The sequence below is a fragment of the Pagrus major genome, chromosome 21 (assembly GCF_040436345.1).
Source record: "Pagrus major chromosome 21, Pma_NU_1.0".
Taxonomy (NCBI): Eukaryota; Metazoa; Chordata; class Actinopteri; order Spariformes; family Sparidae; genus Pagrus; species Pagrus major.
This window is the reverse complement of record NC_133235.1, coordinates 22,913,287-22,925,252: the sequence shown is the minus strand read 5'-3', so window position 1 is coordinate 22,925,252 and position 11,966 is coordinate 22,913,287. Positions and strand designations below refer to the sequence as shown.

Genomic DNA, 11,966 nt, shown 5'->3' with positions numbered 1-11,966 from the left:
TCATTACACTTCAGTGCGATAAAGACTGAAAGAAAACACTGACTGAAACACAAAGAGGCTGATTAACTAACCAAAACATAACACATGAGAATATAAGCTACAAAATAAAACAGGAAAAGACTATGAAAGTTGTCTTGCTTATTTTAAAGTGGCATTTTTTTCTATTGTAAGGCTGATGATCAACTGATCCCATGAACGAACGAATTAATGAATGACTGAACAATAAAAGAAAAACCTGTAGTTTTTAGCAAATATCACTCAAACAAGCCTATATATTGTTTTTGTCGGGGATTATTTTCAGCTGAGGATTAATACAGTGCTCTTCTTCTGTGGCTTTGATTTAAAATAACCTCCAGAGCTCATGTTTGTGATCATCGTGATCAAGCTTTTTGACAACAATGGATCACAGGAATTTCCAAATCGAATTTTAGTTAAACAAAGAAAGACAGAAAAACATCCAACATGTTGTATTTAGGTCAACTCATGGTCACTTTGTGTCATCATATGTGTAAAAATCTGATAGTAAATGAAAAGAATGGTCATGTCCTTGTGAGATTCTCCCTTCAAACACACCAAACAACACCGCTGACACTATCCGGCTGGACAGTTGCATGTCTGACAGAATTACTTTCACAGCGGCTGAATATTCATAATTGGCCAAACAACAGGGGCGAGGGTAAGTAAGGGAGCAGTTGGCTGTGGAGACTGCGGACGGTCACAGGCCTTGACTGCTGAGCGAGTGTGAAATGCCAAAGCCAGACTGCTCCCCTGCGCCTGGAGGGCAGCGAAGGAGCCGGTCGGCTCTCACCCACAGAGAGGGGCATCAAAAACAATCTGACAAGACTTCATCTGAAAAACATCTTCTGTCTTGTGCTGCCGGACGCTCGTGATTATCACAACATCAAAGTCTGCTTTGAAACACAAACATGTTGTGGAATAAGTTGTGCAGGGAATAATAACGGCTTTCTGACATTTTGGAGGGATTTCGTCATGCGGCGTAGCTTTTTACACCTCCTCATTCCTCAGCAGTGTCGACACTGTGCAGGCTGATTGAAATCTAATGTTGCCGTTGACATCTGCCTCCCCAGCTGTCATTGTACCACTGTTTATAATTACAGCTGCAGAGGAGGAGAATGGGTGGGTGGCCCAGACACCTTGTCTCCCCCCTCATGACGGAGCCCAGCACACTGCTTTAATGTGCAGTGACACAACAGCATAGACCCTGCTGCTGCTGCTGGACTCACCGACCACATGGGTGCTTCGTCCTGAACTCACTCATTCACACACTGTCACACACACACAGATGTTATTGTGCTCAGGAGATTGGGTGTGGCATCTGGATCTCTTAAATTGCAGACTGTTCTTTTCTTTTGGCGAACTGGGTGAAATAATGTTTGAGAGGGTGTGTGAATCAAAAATATGTGATTATTAAATTTGATTAAAAACAGAACAGACCAAAAAGCAGTGAAAACATGGTGTGAAGTGTCCGTCCCTCTCCACAAGATGGCGATGTGAACGCGTTTTATATCCTCCACATGATAAGCAGTGGTATTTAAATCAAAGAGGGCTGAGTTGCATTATTGCTCACTGGGAATGTTGTGATTTATTTTTTGGCACTGAATGGAAACTATTTTGCTTCTATTCTGTTTTTCACTTGTTTTGGGGGGTTTTTCACTCGTGTAACATTCATGTCCAGCCAGGGGCGATGACATTTCTTCTTCTTGTCTTTCCTGCTGATCTCTCCCTTTCTTTCCTCTCCCCTTCTGTGGCTGTTTTTTTGTGTTTGTGTGAGTTCCTGACGCAGATTGTTCTCATTCTCACATGTTTGTGTATGTTCCTGTATTTTAAAACAGTGATAATTCACTGATGTCTTTGCTTGAGGTACCTTGTTGAGTATTTCAATGTATCTACTACTCCACTTTGTACTCAACTACATTTATGTCACATCAGCTAAATCAATATAGATATTAATAGATTTGACTAAATATGTATTGTTATCCATTGAACTGTCTAATTGTATGTAGAGTTGTTAGTTTGTTGTTGCTCCAATAACACACAAAGTAATATAACTCTGAAACTCTTAATATTAATACTTACATCCATTTTGCTGATATCATGTTGTACTTTTACTTTCCTTTTACATTTCTAATGCAGGAGTACTTCCTCCTACTATTCTTATATTACTAAGTAGCCTCCATTTACTCAAGTACTTTACTTGAGATACTTGTACTTGATTTATTTCCATAATCTGCCTCTTAAACTTCTACTCTACTACATTTCTAAGGCAAATACAATACTTGTTACTCCATTACAAGGGCAATATGTAGTTTTGGAGAATAGAGACTCATTTTATTCACAATATTGAGGTAATAATACAAACTGAGAAGTATTTATTTGTTCCCACAACAGAATAAACAAGCTGTTCAGAGGAAAATAAGGTCCCCAGAACACTGTTTGAAGCTAGAAAGGTGGCAGGGTCCGCCACATATAAACAAAGTAAAACAGTATGAAACTGTGTTGTCCTTTAAGGTCAGTTTGTTTATTCAGTTTATTCAGACATGAAAACAAAGACAGTTTGTTCAGTAGTTAGCAATGAAGATCTTTCTCCTCAGACTAAGATTTCTTCCCCAAAACCACATAGTGCACCTTTAAGTTAAAATCTGAACGTAGGCCTTTTAACTAGGAACAAGAACTAAGTACTGAGTTATGTAAGTTATATACACAGCCTAACATAGGAGTTAAACCAGCCCTGGCTTGTTGGCCCTGGCTTGGCTTCAAACTGAGAACACGGGCCCTCCACCACCCAGCAGCTCTGTGCAGGGTCACACATCAGTGTTATGTTGCCTCTGGTGGCAGCAGGGCTGAACAACACATCACAGAGGGGGTCACGCTGACTGTTTGGTGTTGATGGTAACATTTCTTCTCTCCCATGCTCCTCCTCTCTCCCCTCGGTGCCAGATCCCTCTGAAAAACCTGCACTGCCACTTTTCCCCCAGAGACAAGAGCTCGTTTGTGTCGGCGGAAAAACAACATGGCAGACGTCGCCGTCCAACCTGACGGAAGAAGCGGCGGGATTGTGGTAATGAAACGAGAAAACACGACGGAGACAAGTCCTGCATGGCGCCTGAGCACAGCGCAGAGAAAAAGTTTCTGATCCGTGGATGCACACGCAGGCTCGGCTGCTGCGCATTCACGCAACTTTTACGCACCTTGTAGATGTGTTTGCTGCAGGGCCACATGTGTCTCAGGCTCGTTTGAGACAGATTTATTTGTTTTTCACTACTTGTTGATGCCTAAACTGCGACGTAATGTTTATCTTCCCCCTCCCAGATTGAGGATGACTGGCCAGGCTACAGTTTAGACCTCTTCAGCTATCCGGCTCACTACTCCGGAGATTTAGACTGTGTCTTCATCCCTCATGGCGTGATTATGGACAGGTACAACACCGAGCTGAAGATACATGTGGCTTGTTTTGACAGATCTGATAACGACAAGCACACAGAACAATTTGTGAATGTAAAATTATAACAATCCTTCTACAGTTCATGTAGTTTTGATTGCATTTTTATGTACATTTGAATCTTTATCTCCATCTAAATACAGAGACAATCATAGGATACATGGTTTTTCAGTCAGGGGCAATATAAGGGTGTGTGACAAGGTTGAAATTGATTGATGACTATTAATACTTTTGTTTTGCTTGTAATATATCAGAATATGGCACATTTTTCTGCAAAATCGCACAATAGAAAACAAAGACTATACAAAAAATAGCACACAGAATAAAAAAATTGATGTCCGGAGAGGGTAGATCGATCATCGGGCTGATATTCAACATTTTATCGAGTATTGGTATCAGTATCGGTGATTTTTCCGTTAGATGGCCGATAAAATAAACTAATTAAAAAATGTGCTCTGCGGGATCCTTTCACACAATGTGTAACACGTCTCAATTAATAGCCTGTAAACACAGAAATATCCAAATCTGCAAAGTAACCAAGTGTAACAAATAAAAGTAGTGGAGAGGAAGTATGAAGTAGCAGAAAATCGAAGTACTCAAGTAAAGTACCTGAAAATTGTACTTAGGTTCTTTTCATCACAGTTTGTACGAAATTTTGGCACAAAGAGTTTCAATTTTACTGCAAACAAATATCTGTTTTCGGTCGCCTTGATTTCTAGTAATCGGTATCGACCCTGAAAAAGCCATAACGGTCGACCCCTCGTCTGAAGGAATGAACTGTATTTCACTGTTCATGTAAAATCATGAGCAAGAAATATCTTAGTTATTAATGCTAAGAATCAGAGCTGCAACTAACGCTTATTTTCATGATCGATGAACTCATCTGTCATTTTCTCTGTTAATCGAATGTTTGTTTTTAACCTAGCAATGGTCCAAAACACAAATATATTAGTTTTACTATCATGTATGATGAAGAAAAGCAACAGTTTTTCACATTTAAGAAGCTGTAAGGCAGCAAAGGAATGACAAATGAATAGTTGGAAATTAATTTTATGTCCGTTGACTCGTGGTTTCAGGTCCACTCAGAATTATTGTGGACAAATAGTATGATAATATTATTCCAATGAAAGTGCATTGTTGCCCAGTTGTAGTGGAGTGAATCTTGACAAAATGTCATCTTGTATGGTGAAGAAATTGTTTTAAACTTTCTTGATCCGCCCCCAAAACTTTTTCTTTAGCCTATGGCCTAACCTTCCACCAAATCCCAGTGAAATTAATTTATGTTTTTGAGATAACATGCTAACTTACAAAGAGGAGTGAAAACATGGTGGATGTGAACCCAACTTCTCTGCTTGCGAGTGTTTAAGTTCACCTTTCACGCTGTCTACAGGACAGAACGTCTGGCACGAAACATCATGGACGACCTGGGGGACCATGACATCGTGGTGCTGTGTGTGCTGAAAGGAGGCTACCAGTTCTGTGCCGACCTGGTGGACAGGATCAAGGCTCTGAGCCGCAACTCCAACCGCACGATCCCCATGAGGGTCCACTTCATCCGCCTCAAGAGCTACCTGGTGAGCCGCTGCTCGCTGCTTCACACACAGTTTGACTGAAGTGATGTGCGTGAGAACGGAGAGGCAGTCTTTATGCTTGAGATTATCCGTCGTGATGGTTCGGAGTCCCATGACTTAGTCAGAAGATGTGTATGAGTTATGTTTCATACATTATGACAGTGGTATCTTTGTGTAAAGTTGACTTGAATGTGCTGTTTCATGTGGCCACCATGAAGCTCAGGCAAAGAATACCACAGACTCTCACATGAGTATACTGATATTATGTAATTGTGCTGTGATATAAAACACACTTTGACCTTAAAGCAAAATAATGTGCTTTACTTAACAAACTGACGTTCTGTTTCACATTGGAAATGGACCCAGATTTTTCAGGACAGCAGATTTTTTAAACATTCAGAAAAAAAACACATTTATTTTCACTTTTTTGTCTCCTTATTTCCTCAGAACGACCGGTCGACGGAGGATCTCCACATACTCGGAGCGGAGGATTTGTCTTTCTTAGCTGGAAAGGTAATATTCCTCTTATCTACGCTATTAAAAACAGCCTAACTTTTAATCAAGCGCAGCATTCGAGTCTGGTGGAACATTATTATAAGCTCTAGTGCGATAAAACCAACACTGACAAGTGACATGGAGATGGAGGGTACTGATAGATGTCAGCCTCAAGAGGGCAGCCTTCCCTCTAATCTGCCATCTCCCTCTCCATCCTGAGGAAATGGTTCAGTGCTTCCGTAAAGGAGATCAAAGATGGCAGTTTCTGACAAACCCAGCGGTGATCAGATACCGACAGTTGTAATGTAATTGTTTAAAGGCCCATTCAGCTTTTATCTCAGTGGAGAAATTCAGTGTAAATGGGAGAATATACCTGCTATCATAGTGGATCAGGAGGATGACGGTGGTGTAGTTGTTACTCTTCGTCTGCTTGTCTTGTTATCATGTAATCAAAGTCAGTACAGCCACTTGACTGGAGTATGTGCAGGTGTGCGTTTATGTGCTGACTTTTACCGGCTCTGATTTGTACTGTGGGTGAAATTTAAAACCTGATCACGAGCTGAACTGAAAGGGTTGTGAGATGATTTCTAGAGGGGAAAAAAAAAAATAATAATAATGTTGTTTATGCTGTTTTTGTTAGCTAAAAACTCTCTTTAAATGTATAGGATCCCTTAATATTATTTTTCATATCCGAGCATGGCTGGCTGTGCAGGAAATCAATCAGCCAAGAGAACCTGGGATTCCAGTCCCTTTTTTTTTTCATCTTAAAGGAGCTCTGTGGAATTTCTTTATTGTGCTGGAAGCCGGTCGATAAGTTTATGCTGGCGGACTTTGTTTCTAAAATAACGTTGGCTACTGTTGTTCTCTGTCAGCGAAGCAGGGAGAGGAACTGAGAAGAGTCACTCGAGAACGTGCATAAAGCCACGTCCTTGGGACTTTGCAGAGGCTTATTTAGGGAACCGGGAGAGACGTGGCCGCTCACATGTGGCCAATAAAGATGTGATAAACATGTGTTAATTGTTACTAGTTGTTAAGTAGAGCTCCTTTGACAATACAGTACATTAGGCGGTTGTTTTAGCCCTTTAAGGGAAAATTTCGGGCACCCCTGGGTTTGATGAGACCCCTATAGCGGCCGAAATTACTTAGTGGGCATTTAAACTATTAAATAGCATTAAGTTTTGTTTTTATTTGCATGTAGCTGATACGGCATTTAAAATAACCTCCCTCTCTCGATTTAATCAATGAACTGTTTCAGGTCTTCCGAGCACAACTGACACACACCTGGCGTTCACACTCTGACAGCAGATCTTCATTTTAGTTTCTGTCCAGGTGCTTCTCTTTAGCTGAGAGTGTGAATCTCCGCAGCTTGTTTGCCGAGTGTGCATGCCCACGCGCATGCTCATCTTTATCTCTCCACACATCTGTGCATGTGTATGTGGGTGTGTGTGTACACGTGGATGAATTACTCGTTTCTACAGGAGTCATAAGTCAGCAAGAGTATTTCTAGGTAATATAAATCAGCTGATCTGAACGCTCAGTCGCACACACACCTCTTTAGCTGAGCACACTCTCACACACACACACACACTAATATGCCCTGTAGCCAGGCGTGGCATAAATGCCTGAAACATGAATAGGATATGAGGTAGTAAGCTTGAGTCACTGCCGGCTGCTGTGCTCACAGTATTTTAAGTGTGCTTGTGAAATCCCTGAGCTCCCTGTGATGCACAACTAAATTTAGTCGTCTGTTTGTAACAGAGTGCTGCCATGTTTTGCTGGAAGAAGTGAAGTCATTGTGTGACAAGGAACATATTAATATAGTTCATGTTACACCTTCACCTCCCTGCAGTGTGTCTGACTGACAGTAGCTTCCTTTTTTAATATATAGCTCATTCCTTTTTACATTTCTCCAGGGTTTTACTGCAGCCTAAATAAATCTGTATGAATAATGAGGCCTAAACAAAGCATGACTTCATGCTCGGCTGAACCTTTTGTTTGAAGAGTAGAATAAACTGCATACGGTTACATGGCAGTACGGTTTTTTGTTTATCTTGACCTAGCTAAGTTGAACTGAAGCAGTTGTGACTCCAGTTGATTAGATAAACATTTGCAGAATCTCAGCTATTTCAGTGTGACTTTTCAAGAAGGACCATAGGAGCATAGATTTCCAATCTGACTTTTGTTTTTCATTTTGTTCGCTGCTGCTCTCAACAAAAAAAAACCTTGACTCTGTTGTTTTTCACTTCACGAGCTACTTCTCCATTTGACCGTGCGACTGTTATCTTGAATGTGTTTGTGGTTGATCAAAAGATACAGAAGTTTATTATCTGTTCCCAACTAAGAATAATTGTTTGCTTCCCTCCCTCTCTTCTCCCCCCAACATGCTCCCATAAGAACGTACTGATTGTGGAGGTGAGTCAGCCATGATTTTCTCTTCACCGAATAGGCCTATTGTATTTCTTGCCTTGTCGGCTATCCAGGTCAAGAGGAGCCATTTAAAGTTTTTTTTTTCTTTCCTCTGTTCTACAGGAGTTCGACGTAAGGAAACTTTTTAATGGGTTGACCCATATTTAGGAAATAAGAGAGCTGTTTTTTCCATCCTGATCATAAACTTTCCTTGGTAGCACAATAATTGAGTCCTGTATTGGGAGGTGCACTAGGGAAGAAATGACATTTACAGGAAATAGTTAGTTAGGTCATTCAGTGATTGTTACTTTCTGTACACCCTCAGACATCACATGATTAAACATTTTGAAACAACAGTCATTAGTCAGTGCTCAAACATCTGACAGTATGACCTTGAAGTCATTCCATGACTGACTGCTATTGCAGTTTGTAACTGCAATAGCTCATATTTATTATTATTATGCATATTTATTATTATTTTTCAATTAACAATGGCAGAAATGGCCATGTATAACGTGACAGGGAGATTCCCAATTCCCCTCAGCTCTAAGGAGAAATTTTGCATCTTTAAGCTTTTGGTTTTGGTTTTATGGCTCACAAATTTACTGTTTTAGTTCGGCCTCACTGCTCTCATCTGCCTTGTTTTTGGTTAAAAAGCTAACCACAGTGCGCCACCTGCTCAGTACCAAACAGTAGACGAGAGTTAGCATCTAGCTGGTGCGAGTGTTTACACTGCTGGCACAGGAGCTTTGGACCGGGATGGGCTGGGGCTAGCTGGTTAACATGCTAACTTCAGTAGATATCTCTGCAACACAATACACAGACGTCATAAGGTCAAAACTGCTATTTATTCACATTCTGTTGATTTATTTCTAATTTTTGTAGTTTTTTTGAAACCACACACCACAATTGGGATGAAATTTCTTTAAAGCCACAACCGTTTATCAAAAGGCTTTCTTATAATAAATGAATTGTCAGTCCTCATTGTGATTCAGAGGGACATAGGGCAGAGTGTATTTATACTGGAAATCGTTACAATCAGGGTGACTGACTGGCTGTTGAATGGTGACCATATGTGAGTCACGGCAAGTTTATTTGTTTAACAGCTCCCTAACACAGGCGGCTTAAAGTGCTTTACACATGGTGGTGGCAAAGAACACACTAGAACACTGAAAACAAACTGAAAGGCAAAATATAAAGTGAAATTTATTTTACTTCTTCTGCTTTTTCCCCACTTCTGCTTAAGTAATATTTAAGTTAAGCAACAGTATTATGATTAACAGAACCGTCTAGCGCTTTTTTCCACTTGCTTTTACCCTCTTTTTAAATCCTGTCACAAGTGAAAAATGTTAAGTGGAGTGTGTAAATACAATCCTTTCTATATGAAGGGCTTGTTGACCTACATCTATGTGACAAAGATGGCAAGGCACACTTGTGTGGCTTCGTCCCACCACAACTTTAACCTCTTCCCAATGTAAGAGGTCAGAGGCGGTAATGTGTAAAACATCACATGTGGGTTTTTAAATTCCCTTTTCCCATCAAGTATTTTTTAGAAAAGGGCTCATTAACAAGTACAGTGTGACCAACTTCTTCCTCTTTTCTCCAGTTCGAGAGAAATCTGCTTTAGGTCGGCATTTCCCTGTTTGCTTTCTCAATCCAGTTTCTCTATCTTTTTCCATTACAGGCTATTGTAGGCACCGGAAAGACAATGAAGACTCTCCTGAAGCATGTCGAAGCCTTCAGGCCCAAAATGATCAAAGTAGCAGGGTAAGTTATGGCTGTGAAGACCTCAAAAACAAAACCAGCCCAGTTGCCCTGCTTTGTGAATCACTCAATTTCCGCCTCCTAGTCTAGACTGAGAGAGAGAGAGAGACAGAGACAGAGACAAAGAAAGAATAATTGATTGTTTTAAAATGAATACTGCCCCTTGACGTCCTACGTGACATGTAGAAAGAGATATAGTATGTTACTGTCTGCTCTTATTCTCCCACAGACTGCTGGTGAAGAGAGTACCACATAACACTGCATGTCTTCCTGACTGTATGTACCTGACCAACCCTTTTATCTGCTTTATGACTCAGTGGCTCGTTCACAGTTAAAATAATTGTTGAAGCTTGTTAGTCAGTGAGTCAGTGGACCATGGAAATACTTGCAATTAAAGTTCCTCTTTATCTTTCTCTTTCAGATGTCGGCTTTGAGATACCCAATCGGTTTGTGGTTGGATATGCCTTAGACTACAATGAGTATTTTAGAGACCTAAATGTAAGTCGGTGCCTGTTTTTATGTGAGAGAACACAGTGAGTCAGTTTAAAGGAAGAGTTCATAATATCTGCCTCGAAACTAGAGATGTGCGGATTAAACGTTGATACCCTTGTTAGTCAGCCCCAGAAATACTCATCGTTTAAACAAATTATTTTATTATACAGAATTTTTTACTGAAAGGTAATGTTTTCCTTGACAAATGTTGCTTTTATATAAAATAAAAATCTGTTACTAACACTGTCCAGTACTGCAGCACTTTATTCCCCCCTGTGCTCCATTTTAGCTCCTGTCTCTTTAAGGCACCTCCTCCTGAATACCCCGTCTGCTCTGATTGGTCAGCTCACACATGCCTGAGCCAGCACTGCTAACAACAACAGAGCAGCTGTGCTAAATCAATTCTTACTTGCTACACTAGCTGCTAGGCATAAATTATGCAAATGTGTGACATGGTGACGTAGTGTGATGTCACAAAGTCACGGAATTAAAGGCGGGACTACTGATGAGGCGTTTCAGGAGCAGTGTTTGCTGTGGGAGAGAAGAGCTTGGGACAATGTTTAACCTTTTTGAGTGTTTTCTCTCTTTCAGACTAGTCGACTAGTCTAAATTTAAACTTCAGGGAAATAAGTCATTGAGAACAACCCTTCTCGTAACACTGACCATCAAACAGGCATCAGATGAAGACATTTTTGTATTGAAGGTCATGTTCTGCCTTTTGACTGTCATTTTTCCTGTCTCTCTCTTTTTTAGCATATCTGTGTGATCAGCGAAAGCGGGAAAATGAAATACAAGATTTAAAAAAAAATCCCCACAGGATTGCGAAAGAGGCGACTGTTACACAGATGTCATCTAACAGCAAGCCTGAATATTTTCCCCGAGATGCCGTTCGCTTACAGCTGCTATCGTGACATTTGATCCTGAGCATCCCTGTTTTGTTATGACATTCCTTCTACGAAACGTTCATCTGGTTTAACAATAGGAACTGACATTTAACTGTTAATTTTAGCCGGCGCCATCGTTTTAAAGTTGTAACCTTACTTTGTGTGTTTACAGATCTAATTCACATGGAACATGTTTAATGCTTCTGTTTGTCGTTTGACTCTAACACCGAATGCCGTCTCAGTTTTACTTCCTCTTTTATGCAATGTAAAGAACTTGATAATCATGACCTGTATGAATGTGATTTTTAAGTCAGTCTGTGATGAGGGAACAACAGAAAGGGAGCTGTTTTTTTTTTTATTATTATTAGTAAATTAGTGATAGAAGTTTACATTTTCTTAACCTGTTCATTGCCTTTTTGGTAGTTCTCCTGCTGCCACCTTTTAATGCTCAGGGGCAAACATAGTAGTTCTGTAAACACTAGCAAAGAGTGCTAACTACCTCTTGTTTTTAGTATTTGAGGTGTAGTGGAGATACTTCTGACATTTCTGTATTTCCTTTTATAATTCAACATATCAGTAAAGTATTTTTAACATGTCTGTGTTCTGTATTCTCACTCTCTCGGTTGACTTGTCTTGGTTTATCTTGTGAGATAGAAAAAAAACTTGTAACTCACATTTTTTTCAGGCTAATGATACACAAAGGAGGGCTGAGTCATTGAAACAGCATGTTGAATGTTCAAATGAAATGAAATCAGTTTTATTTATATAGCCCACAATCACATTGCCTCACTGAGCTTTACAAACTGTACAGTAAAACAACAACCTCTGTCCTTAGACCCTCGATTTGAGTGAGGAAAAACTTGCCATATTGAGAAAAAAACCTTTTAACGGGGG

The 11,966-nt window shown here is 40.2% G+C and overlaps 1 protein-coding gene across 2 annotated transcripts; it reads left to right on the top strand.

The window, feature by feature from the left end:
* The first annotated feature begins 2,827 nt into the window (after positions 1-2,827).
* Positions 2,828-11,669, top strand: prtfdc1b (phosphoribosyl transferase domain containing 1b). 2 transcript variants are annotated; one of them, XM_073492102.1, is made up of 10 exons: positions 2,832-2,910; positions 2,997-3,079; positions 3,331-3,437; positions 4,851-5,034; positions 5,479-5,544; positions 7,921-7,938; positions 9,617-9,699; positions 9,926-9,972; positions 10,118-10,194; positions 10,942-11,669. In XM_073492102.1, the coding sequence occupies exons 2-10, from the start codon at positions 3,032-3,034 to the stop codon at positions 10,987-10,989; spliced, it is 678 nt and encodes a 225-aa protein (XP_073348203.1). In that variant the 5' UTR covers positions 2,832-2,910; positions 2,997-3,031; the 3' UTR covers positions 10,990-11,669. The 2 variants fall into 2 exon arrangements, with proteins under 2 accessions (XP_073348204.1, XP_073348203.1); XM_073492103.1 differs by lacking the exon at positions 7,921-7,938 and having other exon boundaries at positions 2,828-3,079.
* The last annotated feature ends 297 nt before the right edge of the window (positions 11,670-11,966 follow it).